This window comes from Thermobia domestica, chromosome 1 (genome assembly GCF_964235325.1).
Source record: "Thermobia domestica chromosome 1, izTheDome1.hap1.1, whole genome shotgun sequence".
Lineage (NCBI taxonomy): Eukaryota > Metazoa > Arthropoda > Insecta > Zygentoma > Lepismatidae > Thermobia > Thermobia domestica.
The window spans coordinates 228870069-228890508 of NC_137454.1; the positions used below are offsets into that span (position 1 = coordinate 228870069).

Consider the following 20440-nt stretch of genomic DNA (forward strand, 5'->3'; position numbering starts at 1 on the left):
GGAAAAGAAAATGTTAAGTTACGATTACTATTTTTATAAAATAGGAAACTTGAATTTAGAATTATTAGCAATATATACAATTCCATTGGTCGATGTTATTTTATGATTTTAAAATTGGTTTGAAAGAATAGATAATATACATCACTTTAACAAAAAAAAAATGGTTAAAGTATCTACAACTTATCATTTAAGATGAGGAAAAGAAAGTGAGTTCTTATCTGACACAACGTTTAACTGCAATAAATTACGCATTTGTGTTTAAATATAAAAGTAGCAATGCATCACAAAAAAAAAAAAAAAAAAAAAAAGTTGACATTTGAGAACATTGGAGGCACATATCGTTAATGTCCTGGAATTTTAGTAGAAAATAATTTCTAACTTTAGTAGAAATTATGTTAAAATAAAATGAATAAAGGGAAAATTTACAGTGAAATACAGTAGACACTGTATTAGAAACTCTACAACTCCAAGCTGAACATTGAAAATTGAGTGACGTTTTTATTTATATTTTGTGAATAATTCTCAGTTACCTTATGGTCCACAAACATTCGGTCTGCACAGAAAAGCCTAAACGATATAGACAAAATGGAATTTCTGTGGACGATCTTTAGGAATTCAGTTTAGCTAATTGGTAATACTATTTTGTAAATAAATATGCTATTCGCTATCTTACAATTTCATTTTTAAAAATCTGCAATTATTTTTCCCTTCTGATTGCTTGTTTTTATGTTTAATTTTCTCCAAAGGGCTGTAATGATATTATTAATAGTTCACACTCTACTCCTTAATACTGTGCAAACTAATGGATTATAGGTAATTCCCAAATAACAACAGCCAGATATAGGATATCATATGATAGAAAGTATTCAGTAATGAGTGATGGATGTGAGATGGCTGACATTATTCGAGTAACATGTTGGATATCGAATAATAGATTCAGATAATGAATAATACATACTTTGTAATTCATTTGAGGGATTGCAATTAATTTTACACGACTTTTGTTAATAAAATAACTTCGAATATCATACGAGTAGCGACTACAAATTTTATTAAATGTTCATTATCAAAACCATGAGCAGCAAATAAAACGGAGAAAGAGCAAAATGTGTCTAATGAGGCGTTCCGTAGAAACATAGAAACCAGAATCATTTATAGTTTTAAATGTAATTATATACATACCTGTACACACATTAAAGTCTTTTTTTAAAAATCGAAATATGCTTGGGCAGCTCTTTTTCCGATGCGGTGCAGGAGAGTTTCCTAAATGGAATTAAGTTTACTTACTTCTACTCCATCTTTTTTAGCTCATACGTGATCTGACTTCTAGCAGATGCACAGCCACTTGTGTGTGTTCACACTATCTGGAACCCATACACGTGACCTTCTAAATTCCGAGAGTATTGAACACAACTTAATGATGCGATACTTGTACTTACACCAATTTCGTTAATGAAATAAATACAGTTCAAAATTCTCGAAACAACACAGTTTTCCAAACTAATTACTTTATTCAAACGTTTTCTGATGAACATATGCATTATTGTACACAATTCTTGCACTCAAATTGTACACACATTCCATACTTTTTGCTCGGTGTTTGTGTCAGTTGCGAAATGCTTATAGCACTTTTTTTCTCTCAACGAACAATGAATTTGAGCCAGATCATTGTAGAGAAAAGTGTCTCAAGGATCAGACCAACACTAACATAAAAATGTCCACCTATAAGAGAAAATTATGCCTCTTTAACACACCTTTACTTGGACACGAAAGCTTGCAGTGATGAGCTCAGAAACTATTATTATTATTATTATTATTATTATTATTATTATTATTATTATTATTATTATTATTATTATTATTATTATTATTATTATTATTATTATTATTATTACGTATTATGCCTTTTGGCAGGTCTGGGACTAATGATTTTTTTAATTAGTTTTAGACCTGAAAATGTTTATTCCACGTTTCACGATCTTCAGCTTTCTCCTTTTAACTCCCAATATTTTATATTTTTTCAAATTATCGATCAGTTGAGATTTTCCTATTCCTCGCTTTCCTTTCATCTTTCTTTCTATGGTGGTATGAAGAAAACAATTTATTCGCAAGACAATGCACTCCCTAATTTATACAACTAAATTATTCTTTGTATTTATAAGTTATATAAAGGTAACCAAGAAAGTTATGTCGATTTTTCTGGAGGTCTGTGTTCCATTGGCTTTCACACCGTGAGTTGAATGCGAATGAAGATAAGGCGAAGGCCAGTTATTGGTGTGGGTATATCCAACATACTACCTGGTTGTGGCAGTTCAGTTACAACGTGAACTTGCATAAGGACAGAGTGAACACGGGACCTCCACAGAGTGTCATAAGGGTGTGTGTGCTGTACGAGTTCAAACTGGGGTCAAACGCCGGTGCAGCGGGGCGCAAGATATGCCAGGCCTTTGGTGAGCGAGTTGTGACTACGCGGACAGTGCAACGGTGGTTTAACAAGTTTAAGGACTGTGACGAAACACTCGAAGACGCACCACGTGCCGGATGACCAACATATGCACAAAATGAAGATCTTCAGGCAGCAGTTGAGGCCAATAGTGGCCAGGCATGTGAGGAACTGTGACTACAATTCAGTGTGAGTGAAGAAAAACATTCGGCAACACCTGCATCAACTTGGTAAACATTACAAGTTCGGTCGATGAGTTGCACATGATTTGATTCCGAGCCAGAAGGCAACGCGAGCAGACACCTGTTCTTTTTTTTTTTTTTTTTTTTTTGCTTTGTCGTCTGAGGAAGGAGCCATTTCTGGACAGGGTGTTCAGAAGTGGGTGCTGTATGGAGCTCCACGGCGCCGTCATCATTGGTTAGCATCCTCTGGACCGGGCATCCTATGAACCGGTTCCAAAACAACCGAAACCAGTACTGCACCAAAAGAAGGTCCTCATGTGTGTTTATTGGACTGCTCGGGGCATCGTGTATCGGAAACTGTTACCAGCTGGTCAGAGCATCAATGCAGCTGTGTACTGCCAGCAGTTGAGCCTTGTACAAGAAAAACTCAAAAGTCTGAGGCCAGCATTTCTGAATCGCAAAGTAGACCTCCTGTAACAGGACAACGCTAAGCCCCACGTGGCTAGGATGATCCGGGACACCATTCTACGGCATGGATGGGAAACACTATTGCATACGACATACTTCCTGAACATTGCACATTCCGATTTTCACCTGTTCCATTTCTTCGACTATCACCTTAGACGACGCCAGTTCCAACCCCTAGTAGAGGTGCAAAATGCACTTGATACCTTCTTCGCCTCACGGTCGACCAAGTTTTACTGCGATGGAACGCATACCCTTCCAGAACGTTGGCAGAAGGTCGTCAATGCTAATGGGACAATTTTTTTTATCTTTCAGGTACGTCTTAGGTGACATATCGATGTTCGAAGGTGGTGGGTGGAAAAGTGACTGAAATTTCTTGGTTACCTTTATAAAATGCAAACGTCGTATTTTCCTAAAATTGTCTGTAACGCATATTCCTAAAATTTAACAGTTGCGCTAATAGATATTGCCACATGTGCTGCCTACCAGATGCCAACGGATTGCACTAGCGTGTAGGCATTTCGTTTGATTGCAGTGTCTTAATTTAAATACTTTAAAATGAGACAAGAAATCAATTGTTTAGATTTGAACATTAGTTCTTGTGTATTTCTGTAGTCAAATATTGAGACAATTTAATTCAAACTCTAACTGTATTGTTTCAATTGTTTGAGATTTGGTGTTGATGATACTGAACATGAACATAGTTTGATGTTTATTACTAGTAAGACAAGGCGCGTAAGACCATATTTATATTTGTGGAACTGCAAGTTAGTTGGTGAATAAACTAAGAATTAATTAATTGTAAGTAATTAGAAGTTTGATAAAGTACTATTTTAAACTATAACGTACAGTGATCCTAAAATGAAATTAAATAAAATGTAATCTTTCAGTTGAACGTCCCAAAAATATGACCTTTAAGCTAAGGAAGACAAATGATAAAGGCAAGTGAATGATGATGGAAGAATTGATGGAACGATATTGTGGAAGTATCCTGAGAAAACCCATTTACACGGTGTTGTATACCACAATGATCCAAAGGCTTGGAGGAAACTACTAGTATATCATAACGCGGATACGACGTTTAATATGTTATTTCATAGTCACTTAAATTAGTGATTTTGATGAAATTTATATTGTTTAGTTTATCATTCATTGGAATTTCAACATAGTTGTTTGTAGCGTGATTTTGAATCAGGGATGCAAATAAGCACTCGCCCGGGGCAAGTGCTTCATCGCTGCGGCCGAGTTATTAAACCAGTAAAGAGTATAATAATCAGGATTGGGATGTTAGATGTGGGCTAGTAAAATTTTGTTGCTTACTTGCATCCCTGTTTTAAATATTATTTGTTGCTTGTGGCTTTGCTTTCAAGTGTTATTGTGCTATTGCACCGGGATTGAATTTAATATATTATTAAATACCTCAACACTTCCCAGTTGCCTCGTTGGCATTTGCGTAGCGTTATCGAGAGATCTGAGGCTTTAGCCTATACTGATGAGCTTCCTCTGTCAAGATTAAAAGGTTCTGCTACCTTTAATAATAATAATAATAATAATAATAATAATAATAATAATAATAATAATAATAATAATATACAAAGGGCATTTAATAAGTTTTGCAAGGATGGATATAATATTTTTATTAGTTTCAATATGATGATAAAGTTTCAGGTGAAGATCATATCTCAACAAATTTTATCATCATATTGCAACTAATAACAATATTATAACCACCTATGCAAAACTTATTGAATGTATCTTGTATATAGGTATATTCGTTCACATTCACATAGAATTGAATCACCTAGAGCAATTAAAGTTTGTATACACATAGATCTTCACCAGATCTAATCGGATACAATACTTTTTTTTTAAAATTTCGGCTCGGGAGAGAAGGATTGAAGGGTGTCAAAATTTATGAACGCTTCTGATTGTTTCTAAGAACGTTTTGTCTTATGAAACCAACATTACACATTCATTATGCGGATTAAGATAACATGAGAGGAAAAACATCCAGGTAGTGGAATGGTTATTGGAACATTCCATTAAGGACGCTCTTCTTCCTTTCATCTTATCCAGGTTCTGAATTGAAACTCTGTAATGACGTGTGCTTGCAGATAGCATATTGTAAAAATGAAACTGATTATGTATGTCTAATCATTAGGATAGAGCGAATGACCCGTTTCCAAAGAATTTTTGAACTTGTTTTCTACTTTCAACTTGCTTTCTTATCATGTTATTTTAAATAAAATATATATATCGTGTGTTCTAAAAATGGCGCTCACGGACCACAGAACATTATTCTACACGTCAAAATAAAGCAATATATATATATATATATATATATATATATATATATATATATGTATGTATATATATATATACCTTTCGAGTCGTCGTCCAGGAGACATAAATTGCACTATGTAGCAACGTCGCAAATAAAGATCCATAGATTAGATGTATCAATCTATCAAATAGTTATATCAATTCTTTCCATATGGCAACTGAAGTCGATATTGATTAATGCTGGCATCACTTATTAGTAAAGCAATCGATTTAACTGCTTTGTTGTATTCGTAAAGTAATGCTAATGGCTTCAAGTTACTCTGCGACGTTGCCACATTGTGAAATTTTCATTCCCCGTAGCGTCTGAAGGAGGCCCCGGAGGGCATTTCATCATACATTTTCGCTTTATTTTGATCTGCAGAAGAGTGCTCTGTGGTTCGTGGGCGCCATTTTTAAAACACCCGATATATATATCTTCATGAAAGTGATAGTGTTCAAAATTTGTCAAGAATAGAATACCATTGAATTTTCAAAAGTTAGGTAGATAAATCCCTCATTAAAAGTAAATTGACACATTCCAGCGTTTGTTTAAAAAAAAATGTTATAAGAGGGGAAATAGATGCAGTGTTTACAATATTTTCTTGATATTTCAAGATGGCATTACCAGGCAAAATGACTGAACTTTTTCAAAGAATTATAGAACATAATACTTCATTTGAACTGGGTGTATATACTAGATTTATAGCTATTGTGCATGAATATATTTCTCCAGTATGAAGAAGGGGCATATTAACTAGTTATCTGACGAAAATGTTGATGCCAACTGTCAACTTACCTTTATCTGAATAGACAAGACCTGTGAACAGTATCGACTCCATACTAGCCATCTAAGATTGTGCAGTGTTATTTATGAAGGATTACAATTTCAATCGGCAACGAAATAATAATAATAATAATAATAAAGATATTTGGTCCCTGCTACCATCAAACGAAATGTAATACGAACGTGTTAATTGACAATTAGATTTCGGTATTGAATAAACGAGTAAAGACTTGTATATTAATATTACGGAATAACTTTAACACCTACGGTGTAAAATATTGACTTCTCGAGCGGACTTAGGCATTAACTTGGCAATGGAGCATTCGAGTCCTTCTGAGGATCAGGGGCGTTTTCTAACTGTCCTTGACGTTTCTGTGCTCGTGCACCTGTCGAATTTTAGAGTAATTAAAGTGTATAAAAGAAAAATAAGAGTGAAAAAGAATGTAATAATAATAATAATAATAATAATAATAATAATAATAATAATAATAATAATAATAATAATAATAATAATAATAATAATAATAATAATAATAATAATAGAGTGTTTACCTTTGCTAAGAAGAGATCTCATCTCTGATACGAATGCAGGTCATATGAGTCTTTTGGCGCACAATATCGTATTTGTGGGTTTTCTCGGGATTCTTCGATTTCCATCCGACAATTAATCATAATAATTCACTTCTATTAATCATATATATCCTTCATCTTAAATAGTCATTGGTTGTTAAATTACAGATTATATTTCATTTCATTGTCATTACAATGAAAAAAAAATCTTTTGATTTATTCTTTCTTCTTTAGATTCTTTAGGTTCACATTTCTCTCACATTTTATTCATTATAAATGTTAGTTTAATATAAATTTGGGACCATTCTTTGTGGTTAGGAAAAGCGTTACTGGTGATGAGGAATAATTGTTATATTATTAGAGAATTACATATGAAACCTAGCAAATATTAGGCTTTTCACTTCGAAATCAAAAATTGTTTAGGCTAATTCAGAATGTTAACTAATACAAACTTCTTTTCATATTTACAGTTTCCTCTTTCAATTCTCTCTCTTTCTGTCTTTCTCGTGGTAGAGAGCACACATTTATTGATTTGGTAAAACTGTGCTTGATTTTAGCTGAGTAGGTGGGTATAAAACATCACAAAACGTGGTTTCTGGCTGTATGGTTTTATTATTTTTTCTCTCTCTCTCAGGTTGATCATTATTCGTTTACAGCTCACTGATGACTCGTATAATTAAGTTACTTTTATGTTCCGTTGGTAAATAAACCGAGTAAATAAGCGCTGCTACGCAATTCAGAAAATGAATGCGTTGGTGTCTGTAATGTTGCTGGAAGATGGAAAGGAACTTTGATACCGTTATACGCATGAACAAGAAGAACTGCAAACACAAAAAGTTATTTGCAAATGCTCAAACAACCGAAAGTGTCAAGGACATTAAAAAATCATTGAGAAAATTTAAAAAAGAAAACAGTCAGACTTTAATAGATGTCGACGTTCTGAATGGAAGCCTTTTCACACATCCGACAGTTCATCAACGAGACTTCTTTTGTTGATAGGCACTGCTTGGAAATTTAAGAAAAAGAATAAAAGAGAACAGGAAAATGGATAAGATGAATGGAAATATTTTTTTCTTGGAAATACAGTTTCATTTGAATGTACAAAAAGCCTCATGCACATTCAAGTAGTTTCGTTTAAAGGAGAAACGAAGTTGATCAAAATCATTTCCAAGAGATCAAGAGTAGATTTCATTTCTTTTGCCCAGTTTTTTTAACTTTTAAATTGGAGTCTATTACATAACTGTATAGTATATGTCTATATTCAAGGACTCACATAAAAGAATTAGATCCGATTCTGAGTTACAACTGATGGGATTTAGATTCCATTTTAATTTATAGGTACTAATTTCGTAAATCATACGTAATAAATATACAATTAAATTTAAATATTTTTTTGATGTTTAATAGTTGTATTGTTTCTTTGAAATTCCTCTGCTACACAAAACTATTTTCCAATGTAACTTCCAAGCTGTCTAAAGAGAATTGAATGATCTTGCACATGCCTTAAATAATAATAATTTCAATAAGGAAAAATCTATTTAGGTAGTCGATAGCTATATTGAATTTATAGCGGAGAATTTTCTTTGATTGTATCATACAGACCGACATAAATGATAAAGGTAAATAAGAAATTATGAAGTAATTAGTAGAATAAACGGAGAGAAAAAGGAAACGGGAGAATATAGAAAAAATACATTGGCTTTATGTGGATATTCACTTTGAAATTTTATGGATTGATATCGAATTAGATATAATTCGTGTGTGTGTTAGGTTTCTGTACTAACAAGAAAATTGGATTTTTTTTTTACACTAACGATGAATTCAAATTATAGTAATCGAATTCCATTTTGGTTGGAAATATTTTTTTTCTACATCGTAGATTGCAAGCATTTAGGGGATATTAGGGTTCAAATTTCTAAACTGAACTTTTTAGAAAATACTTTGTGGAACATATTGTATATGCTAGTAACGTTATTTCTTGTATTCGCTGATTATGCGAAATGAAGCACTGAATGACAGGGTTAAATTATCCAATATTAGATAACTTCTCAAGGAAGACGGTGAATGGAGATGACAAAGTATTAATAAGATTTGATAAGATTAGATAAAATTAGATACAAAATAATATATATTAGCGCTTCAAAAATGTTTGCTGTTAGATTACGATAATTTAAATAATAAAATGGTCGAATATCAGTTGCTGGTGTATAGAATTATCTTTTGAAACTAAACGTTAGTGACATTTTTCTTAATTTGGGGTATGTATGGGCGCTGTGCTGGAGTGTGTATGTGGAAGCAATTTACAGAAATGTATATATATATATATATATATATATATATATATATATAAAAATAATACGTATGTACAGAAAAAACTGGTGATGCAAGTAATTGGTGGAGAAATGATCCGAATAAATTCCTTCAAATTGGAAGCATTTCATATCTCAATAGAATTTTAAAAATCAATGGTGATAAGTCTTTGAAAAAGACGAAATTCTTTGGGTTAAGTTCTCACCCGTTAAGCCCGTATTCTATAACTGCTTCAAGTTCGAAAATGTTACTATTCCCCTTGTTTACCTTCATTTTTAATATTTCTCTCTTCACTTCTCTCATTTTTCATACCTACATTCTCACCGTCTTGATTAATCCGGTTGGGTAGGAAAGCGTGATTAAGTAACAAAAATCATGATCATCAAACGGCCGAACAAATATTTGAGGCCTTGACCATTTCTGATTTTGAAAACGCTCGTGCGTGCACTATAAGTTATTACTTTGGCAGCATGAATATTACATCGTCATTGAGAAATCATATATAAAAACTTTCTTTAAGTAGTAAGTAAAAACTTGTTCTGACTCTTATTGAAATGTTTGGATTGTGAGCGTAACGAGCAAGAAAATTTTTACCAAATCTATTTCTTTACATACCAACGACAATAATTGATTTAATAGGGAGCCAATAATTTTTTGGGGCAACGCGTCATTTACTCCTTTCCAATACTTTTTCTTTCTTCTTGCTCGTTCTGCGTCCTCTTGCTATCAGCGACCGGGGCCACTTCCCCACTTGCCCCCCCTTCCAGGCTACGGCTCTGCCGGTTATCCATAGCTATTGTCGATTTATTAAAATTAAAAAAAAAAATCAATTTAAAATTATCGCTATGTGGAAATAGATATTTAGTTATCCGTATATAAATAGATATAAAGTGGATATGGCTCAGTCTTGTTTCTTAACTCCTTATGTACTAAGTCGTAATATTTGAATTCATTGCATTAAGAATATTTCAAATTATGCCTAGTCATTGCCTTTGTTTATTAATACATTTAAATATGAAACACACCAAAGTTTTGCTACGTATTTGACCTTATTTCAAACAGAAAAATATTACGTGAACTTCAAAAGCCTTACTCAAAGCCACCCTTGAATTTTATTAGGTCTTTGAAGTACAGAAATTGAGTACAGAAATTTAATGCGTCCCATTGTTTAAAAAACCATTTTTTTCTAATGAAGATAGCCAATTAACAATTCAAAAGTCGTAAAATTTCTGTTATCAATGGCCTAAACTTTACTGTTCAGGCCAAATTGTGTTCAGAAAGTTCCCAAATCCATATTTTAAAATATAATTTTATTTAATTTACTATCTAGAAAATTTATGATCATTTCGTAGCTGTCAGGAATTTCAAACTTGGAAAAAAATACAATTGATTAAAACATTTAAAAAAATGAAATTTACACGGACATGCCCTTACTTAAGTAACAAGTAAGTCCTATATACATTCAGCAAATTCATGTATTTACCTTTTTATTTCCTTCTGAAGTGACAGTTAAGCAATTTCACTGATTGAAACGGGTTTGATACATTCAGTACTTCCTTATTATAGGCGAAAATACAGCAAGTGTTTGTGCTTTGCGAGATGATTGTTTGACAAACTGTTATAGCAATAAAAATTAATGTTCCCTAGGCTTATTCAAATAAGAAAAATATACGTATTTCTGACACACTGCCACAACATACATAGAGTTATGAATAAATGATTAAGTTTATTTTGCTTTTTCTTTTCCCTATTTGAACAAAATTAACGTAAGCAAACACGAAGTATATTCATTTTCTTTTGTTAGACTTACCTCTATTTTCATTTAGTTTTGAAAAGAATATATTTTGCATTAAGTTTTCTGTGATTATTACATATAAAGAATTCCTACTATTTGTTTTAAATCTTGTATTTGTTTAGAATCTATGGATATTAACACATATGCTATTGATACATAATCAATATTTGAGATTGAGATAATATTCGGTAATTCTTTAAATGTCAACAACTAAAATAATTGGCTCCCTCAATGAAGAATGGTATTGATAAGTAATTGGTTATTTTATCAACCTTTTATCTTGGGGTTTTCAGTTGAAAGAGAGCTTCACTTCAATGTTTAATGCCTTGTTTTTAAATTTTTCATCATGATTGCGTACGATTTTAATTTAGAAAGTCTCTCAGATTTACCTTGAAGGTGTCAGTGCAGAGAGGTTGTGCGTTTCCTCTCCACGTAGTTTCCCACGAAGTAAATGCAGTTCTTCAAACTTACTTAAGCTTTTAAGCATCACCTTTCCCTCGTAGAAGAAGAAGAGATGTAACATAGCCGAAACTGTACACAAATGTATATATATATATGTAGCTTTGGTCAGTTGGAATTTTATTAGTAATCTTGAATTTCCCAAAGCTACAATGAATAGTTTACAAAAAGACGAGCCTTCAGATCTGAGTGAAGCCGAAGGCCCCCATTATCGTTGTGAAAATAACGAATCAGGTTGGATCTCGATTTCTTAATCATGAAAATCCAACAATGGAGGGTTGTGTAAATGAAGTGCATGGGCAAAACAGTTCAAGGCCAAGTTTGACCGGTTGCGTTACTATCGTCATGCTATGTGGATCACGGCGTTGCCATATCATATAGTAACTTTTAGATCTATTTTTTTTTTTAAATACTTACACCAACTGGTAGATTTCTCGCCCATCTTTTCTTTATAGTGATTCCAGTGGTTCCTTGTCAATGTTTTGTTAATAGTCATTACTTTCTTATTTTTGGCTTAAGTGCTGTATCAAAGGACCAGTTTTAGGAAATTTACCGGGTCAATTGGAGAATTTATTTACTTTTGTGAGGAAGAATTAGTGAAAGTCAGGTTAGGGGAATAGTAAAAGTTAAGAAAGTGGTTGTATTTGTTGGTTGTTTTTAATGTTGTAAGCGGCATTGTATGTGGAGGCTGATGGACTATTTCGCTGAGAGGTATATCCTTACTTGTTTTACTATTCGGATCCATAGATTGTAAAATGTACAGAAAAAGTAGGGCAAGTCTTTAATTTGCCCATTTCATGTCAAGAACAGAACACAACCAACTTCGCGGGGTTTCTAACCCGTTCTTACTACTACTACTATTTATATTATGGATCCGTATAGTAATACTGCACGCCTGATGTAACGTAATGTAATCCAACTAAATATAACTGAATACAATACATTTTCGTACTTTTTTTCGATTTTCAAATTGGTCCGTCGATGCAGCACTAACTCCTTACTTTTTTTTAAATAGCCATACAATCTAGTAGCTTTCTTGTATGATGTGTTGTTAAGTCATACCACATGGTAACTTTCTTAGCTATTTTTCTTCATAGACAATCTAGTAGCTATCTTATCTACTTTTTTCTTTATAGTTGCTTTAGCTGTCACAAGTGTCATGTAAAGCAGTCACCAATAATAGTTTATCCGTGCTCACATCACGCCTGTGGTCCTGCGTTCAATTGCCTAAGATACGAAACTTGTCAACTATTTTGACCATATTATAAGCAGGTTGCCTTGTCAGATGTCGAAATATTGTGATTTTTAACAGCGTTCTCTCATTACATTATAATTTGTTTTTTTTAAGTCAATAATAAAAACTACGAGACATTTATAATTTTAAAAATGCTATTAAAGAACTAATAGTCTTCGCATGAACTTTCATACAGCTTAGATATCTATATCACACAATTATGAAGCCATAAAATATATACCCAGCTTTTTGTCCTATGAGAAACAACCTTGAAGTAGTTACTTGTTCTTTTAATAGTGTTTTTGTCTACTTATATAACTAATAACTATTTATCTCAGTTCCTATCTTATTTATATTCATTATTGTATCTAATTGTTTATTAAAATAAAGTGATATAATGGGAACGTAGAAGAGCACCATAAGAGGATATATATTTACTATCTCTCTCATTCCCTACAAACAGTTATGACGGCTTCTAGATTGTGTCCTTCCATCCTTCTTTAGTAAGTAGAACAAATGTCGTAAAAATTGTCGCGATTGACTTTAGTAACAATGTAGCATGGAAGGACGCAGGGTTTTGAATGTCAGGACGTACAATATGTTAAACATGATGTTAGATCCTTTCCAGAAAATATAGCTTTCTTTTTTTAATAGCTTTCTCTCAGCGTTGAAAAGCCTTGGTACAAATATACCATACTTACCATTGGGATGCAAATGCCTGTTTCTAGTTGAGAATCTCTATTTAAAATCAATAACAACAAAATCTTTCAATGTCTCGTACATGAATAATAACCATGATTTCGGAAACAATGCATTTTATTAATTCTTATGCCACAACTACTTATCTAATATTGTCATTAATATTTTATTTTGTCCTGCGTTCAATTGCCTAAGATACGAAACTTGTCAACTATTTTGACCATATTATAAGCAGGTTGCCTTGTCAGATGTCGAAATATTGTGATTTTTAACAGCGTTCTCTCATTACATTATAATTTGTTTTTTTTAAGTCAATAATAAAAACTACGAGACATTTATAATTTTAAAAATGCTATTAAAGAACTAATAGTCTTCGCATGAACTTTCATACAGCTTAGATATCTATATCACACAATTATGAAGCCATAAAATATATACCCAGCTTTTTGTCCTATGAGAAACAACCTTGAAGTAGTTACTTGTTCTTTTAATAGTGTTTTTGTCTACTTATATAACTAATAACTATTTATCTCAGTTCCTATCTTATTTATATTCATTATTGTATCTAATTGTTTATTAAAATAAAGTGATATAATGGGAACGTAGAAGAGCACCATAAGAGGATATATATTTACTATCTCTCTCATTCCCTACAAACAGTTATGACGGCTTCTAGATTGTGTCCTTCCATCCTTCTTTAGTAAGTAGAACAAATGTCGTAAAAATTGTCGCGATTGACTTTAGTAACAATGTAGCATGGAAGGACACAGGGTTTTGAATGTCAGGACGTACAATATGTTAAACATGATGTTAGATCCTTTCCAGAAAATATAGCTTTCTTTTTTTAATAGCTTTCTCAGCGTTGAAAAGCCTTGGTACAAATATACCATACTTACCATTGGGATGCAAATGCCTGTTTCTAGTTGAGAATCTCTATTTAAAATCAATAACAACAAAATCTTTCAATGTCTCGTACGTGAATAATAACCATGATTTCGGAAGCAATGCATTTTATTAATTCTTATGCCACAACTACTTGTCATTAATATTTTATTTTCCTGGTATTGCTAATATATTTTTGTTTGAATATTTTTTTCAGGTGCAGGCTGTTAGTGAAATAAATTTGCCAAATAACGTAAATCTTCTCACATTGGAACAATGGAGTGATCCAAATCAGGTGCTTGTGAGATTGGAACATTTATTTGAAAATGGAGAAGATGAGACTTTGTCGCAGCCAGTTACTGTGGATTTACAAGTTAGTATCAATATTGATTCGAAGAATAACTTTTTATAAGAATAGCAAGTTTACACATTGCTTATTTATACTATCAGGTGCTTAGGTAATAATCAGACAGAAATACAACAATTCTACGTATACTTTACTGATACTGTGGGGGCATTATCTTCGATGAAATTTTGAAAACAAAATAACATTGAATATTTATATTTACAGCAGTGTTCAGTAGAAACCAAATCGGTGAGCAATTTTCACTTTATTTTACTCCAACTCTTTTGCCAACTAAGAATAACTAAGAATATTTTCAATTTGTACTCGTTGTCCTTGTTCGATTTGTAGTATGATTACCTCCGACGGATACAAACGAAAGTACATATTATGATCATATTTTAAACAGAATATCCTGCTCCGTATAGCCTCGGTGTTGAAAACAGACATTAAACTCCAATAAATGTACCAACTGAGGGGTGTAGATGCAAAAGTGGCAATCTCCAATTTTTTGAGAAATTGAGCTAGAGGTGGGACTGCATTGTTTTAAGTGTTCCCAGTAAAAACTGAAGGCGAATATCACAATTTTTGCAAAACTTGCAATTTCCGCTACCCGATACGGTTCAAAAGTGACAATCATCCACTTCAGCCAATCGGAGGGCCGTTGGCGTCAGACGTTGCCATGGCGACCGTGTCGCTTGCCTGGAATCGTTCCAAACTTCCTCACTAGCTTGTAATGAGTCAACAAGTCTGTACTAGTTCACTAGTCCACGTTCATTTTCAAACCTTGCAATCTCCAATTTTGAAAGAGTAATTGGAAAAAATGAGGGCCTTTCTCTGGGGAAAATTTATGTTCAACCCTCTAATATTGCTACGATCTACTATGCCAAAGAATCTGTACGTTATAATCTTATGGGGTTTACGAGATATCAATTAATCGCTCGTCCTGAGAAATTCGACCGAGTGGAGATTGCCACTTTTGCATCTACGCCCCTCAACTATTTTCCATTTAAAAGTCATTCTTATGATAGATTAAGTCACAATATTCTTCTAGGTCCATAACATTTATTATTACTCATTTCTTTCGTAACTTTCCCATGATCAATATCACATTTTGTACAAACTCAAGAGTTTCATGAAAGTGACCCAATACAGTATATTTTAATTCAATTTCAACGAAGTTCGTTACTAAATTCTCTCTCTATGTGTGTGTGTAGGTGTGTGTCTGTTTTACTTGCAAGTTTTTCAATTTTGAGTCCTCAATTCGATAGAGATTCAAAAATCCATTTCAAGTAATGGAATTTTTCGCGCCACTCTTACCGTTTCCGAGATATTGGCCAGAAAGGTTCCGATTTCGGCATATTTGAGGACCCATATATTGGGAACCGTAAGTCATAGAGAGATGATATTGGTATTGATCAATACCAATATTGATTCCACAACAATACCAGTTATTGATTCAATAATTACCATTAGTTAATCAAATAAATTTGTTATAGAATTTCGTACGAATTTCGAAAAAAATAATCATTTTTAAGTTCGTTCCGGCAATGCTCTTGGAGCAATCACAACTTCTTTCATTTACGCTTCTTTGAAAAAAAAATACCTATACACTCTGCATTTGTATTTTTTTTTTTTTTTTTTTTTTACAATTTACCATTGCATGATTATGCTCTGAGACTAAAGAACACTTTGATTTTGGTGATGAATGAAATGGTGGAATGTTGGAAGTATAGTAGGAAAAGAGAGAACCCTGGCAACACTCATGCGCACGATGTTTGTTCACACAAAGCCCACTTGGCAAGAGCTGAGATCAACCCAGAGACACTACGTACCGTTAGTGAATAATCTACAACTGAGCCACCTCGGGCCCGTTTTTGTGTAATTGTTAAGAAATACTATTTTATATTTGCAAGATAATGGACAATATAGTCTCTGTAACGAAACGTTTCAAGAAACTTTAAGGTAAGATGGGTGGAGAACCTAATCCTAAAATTGACGAATAATAATAATAAATATAATAATAATAATAATAATAATAATAATAAACATTATTTGACATACTCTATAATGCCATTAAATTAACAGCGTTGCCAACTCAACATAAAGTTGTATTTTTTAAATGACACTATGTTAGGTTAATTACATATTTCAAATTTCCAAATTCAAACGAAAACTTATTATACAGAATATATTATTCAGTATAGCAAAGTGATGGTACCTAGTACAACAGTATTACAAACATCCTAATTTTAAAGGTTTTAACAGCAGTAATAAGGCAAATGAGACGGACTGGACAATATACTTCTAAAATACCTTGCTATCGAATGCTATGATCATGGTACGACACATTGGAATAAATAGCAACAAACTCACAAAGGTTTAAAAATTCGACTTAAAAAAAAAATATTTCAAAACATGCTTTGATAGTACGTATTACGTGTAAGATCTTGCGAGTTTTCAAAAGGCAAAAATTAAGCATACTGTTCTTCACGTGAATTACATATTTCATACTAATCACCCGGATGGTTATACTAGCTTATAAGAAATTAAACAACTTTAAGTTTTGTTCGCAACAATTAAATGTATATATGAACTGTTTAACGTCCCTCGATAATGTACCGAAGCTAAGGGAGGCGTGAAGAATGAAATGATCAAATAAAAAAGTAGGAGGAAAAGGAAAACTCTAAGAAGACTCGTGTACGTGGTGTCAACAGTTATAATCTTATGGTATCGGAAAGTATATCAAATGATTTCCCTTTGTTGAAATTTGGATTCTACAAACTTTTAGCATGTGTCATTTGTTAGTTTAGGAGTTATAAGATTGTTTCAATGTACTGATCCACCCTACATACAGTATAACACTGGTTCCCAAATGGTATGCCACCACACACTGATGTGTCACGTATTTTTAAACGCAAAATTTTAGAATTTAAAAATCACGATGCATTTGATATTAGTTAATCAATGTACACGGAAGTGATTGAAATAGTCGAATTAGGAAAGTAGGAGAAAAGAGGAGAACGACGATAGGTTCGATATTAGTTGAAATAAACTTTTAGACAAATTGTGATAGTCAGCGCCTCTAGCGGTAGGAACAATGTTCACTACTATATAGTCACTACTTTGTAGAAACTTACAGTGTTACATAGAAACGTCACTTGAAGAGGGCCAGGAGCAGTTGCCTCCGCTAATTTTGGGATTATGTACATTTTAATTAATCGTATAATACTGTAATATACTAATAAAAAAAACGTGAAACTGAATATATCGTAGAGTATTGCTTCAATATTCAAATACAATCTGAAATGGCGCCACTGGTCTTACACTCTTATAATTTATATTATTATTAATAAAAGTTAAAACAAGTGTGTCACGATGTTATGGGTGTTCATTGAAGTGTGTCGTGAGTCAAAAGGTTGGGAACCAAAAATTGCAGTATAGTATTAGCAATCTCTACCCATCGTATACTGTATTTGTAGATGTAGGTGCGAATATGCATAGATATAACTAAAATTGTACGAACTACTTGGCATTCAACTTTGTGGGCTTAAAGAATATAAATATCTTGAGCTATGATTTTAATTGACCTTTTGATTGATTGACTAAGGTTTAGTGGGGATATCAGCATTGAAGTCATTCGTTTCCGTCACGAGCTATGTCTTTAAACTTTGTCATATCCTAATGGTTCAGTTTTAGCGTCACAGTAAGTAATTGTTATTTCTGTATATTGTAATATCCTATGTGATGTTGTAAACAATTCCACGCGTCAGTGTTTACAAACACCACCAGATGGTTCGGCGAGAGGATCTCCCACCAGATGGATCTAGAGTCACATGCAGACGACGGCTTCTGGCCCCTCCCACGGAGCAGAAGACCACATCGGAGCAGCAGCGTCACCGCCACCCAAAGGACCCTATAAATTGGATGGACGAAGATAACTCGATACCAGTTTTCTGGTCATCCTCCTTTAGTATGCTACGAGACTTTTGGAGTAACCTAACCCCAGGCCTCTAGTCTGCTACGGGACTACGCCTATCCTATCTCCTGGCTTAGCCTGTTACGGGGCTCTGTCTGGGAATCCTAACCTCAGCCGCTTAGCCTGCTACGGGGCTCTGTTGGCCACTTAACCCGCCTCTGCTTGCTACGGAGCATTGGTTCCTTAATTCCCCTCTGTTTAGCATTCTACGGGACTCTGTGAAGATCCTGTCTGCGACCTTACGGTCAAAGACTACCTATTTCTAACCTTTCATATTAGATATATTATTTTGTATAGTATTTTGTGAAAATACTTTTATAGTGGAAGTTTTATAATAAAACTGGTAGTGGGAGTCGTTTCCGGACGCTCCTTTTATTAAATGATCTACCTACAACCTATATGAGACAAAGTTTTACAATATTCTTCTTACACACGAAGAAATCGTTCATTCACTTAACCTGCATAAAAGGCGAAGTTCTTATACCTATTTAAAAATGAATTTATGATTGATACAAAATTGTAAATCCATGGTCGGCGGAAAGACCAATCGTCGACGAACAAAATTAGGTATAAAACGTTTATATTCTGCTTGCGAATCTTACATGACTAAGTTTTGAATTAAGAGCTCAGTTACTCGTTCAAAGAATATACATTCGTTACATTCTGTGCTGGCCGAAGTAGATATTCAACTGAAAAATGTAGGCAGAAGAAAAGTAGGTAACAAAATGTTGAATACTGAAAAGTTGAAAAACGAAGAAATAAGAAATCTTTTCGCTGAAAAATTCGAAGAAAAATGTTCAAACGAGGAAAGGATAGGCGCAGGTAGTAACGCACGGTGGGAACATATTAAACGTTGCTTACAGCAGGCTGCAGAAGAAGCAGTAGGTTAGCGCGAACACAAAACTGCTAAGAAACCATGGGTTACGGAGCAGATGTTGCAGAAAATGAGGGAGAGGAAGATGTGGAAACAGGTTGATACAGAAGAGGGCAGAAAGATGTACAGAAAGTTAAATAATGAATTACGAAGAGAAACAGACAAAGCGAGGGAAGAGTTTTACAAAAGAAAATGCGAGGACATAGAAGAATTAGAAAGAGTTGGGAAATATGAGGAAATGTACAAGGAGGTGAAATCTATGGAATTTCGGGGGAAAAAATGGAGTATTATGATGGCAGTAGAAAATAAGAATGGGAAGGTAGTCAGCGAGAGAAATGAGGTCATAGGAAGGTGGAAAGAATACGTTGAAGATTTATATGAGAGTAGGGATAGACCGTGTAGCCTAAATGTTGAAGTGGAAAATGAAGTAGGCGAGGATGATATAGGATTTAGTATTCTTCGGGATGAGTTTGAAAAGGCTATATCCGAGATTAGGAATGGAAAGGCAACAGGAATAGATAACATACCAATTGAATTCATTAAAAATATAGGAGACAAGGGAAATAAAGAATTGTGGCGACTATGCAATGAAATATATGAAACAGGAGAATGGCCAAGAGACTTTCTGAAAACGATCATGATACCGATGGCTAAGAAATCGAACCCAAAGAGATGTGAGGATTATAGAACTATTAGTCTCATATCTCATGCAACTAAAATTCTGCTCCGAATACTGAACAGAAGGTTATATGGAAGAACAAATAAAGATGTTGAGGAAGAGCAGTTCGGGTTCAGAAGAGGCAAGGGCACAAGAGATGCTATTGGATTATTAAGGGTGATCGGTGAAAGGCTTATAGAAAAAGGGAAAGAGGTGTATGTTGTATTTATTGATCTAGAAAAGGCTTTTGACCGCGTGAATTGAGAATTGTTGTTGGGAGTTCTAACGAAGATAGGGTTGGAATGGAAAGATAGAAGACTCATAAGAAACTTATACATGAACCAACAAGTAAGTGTTAGGATAGAGGAAGAACTGACGGAAGAGAGTGCAATTGGAAGGGGAGTTCGACAAGGGTGCTGTCTCTCGCCAACACTATTTAAT

The 20440-nt window shown here is 33.5% G+C and overlaps 1 protein-coding gene across 2 annotated transcripts in view; it reads left to right on the top strand.

Moving 5' to 3' along the window:
* The window catches only part of LOC145694517 (lysosomal alpha-mannosidase-like), a 217194-nt gene that overhangs the window by 195030 nt on the left and 1724 nt on the right, over positions 1-20440 (top strand). For both annotated transcript variants that reach the window (XM_081770839.1, XM_081770831.1), the window contains exon 16: positions 14363-14518. In XM_081770839.1, coding sequence (XP_081626965.1) covers positions 14363-14518 — 156 coding nt within the window. The remainder of the gene's footprint in view (positions 1-14362; positions 14519-20440) is intronic.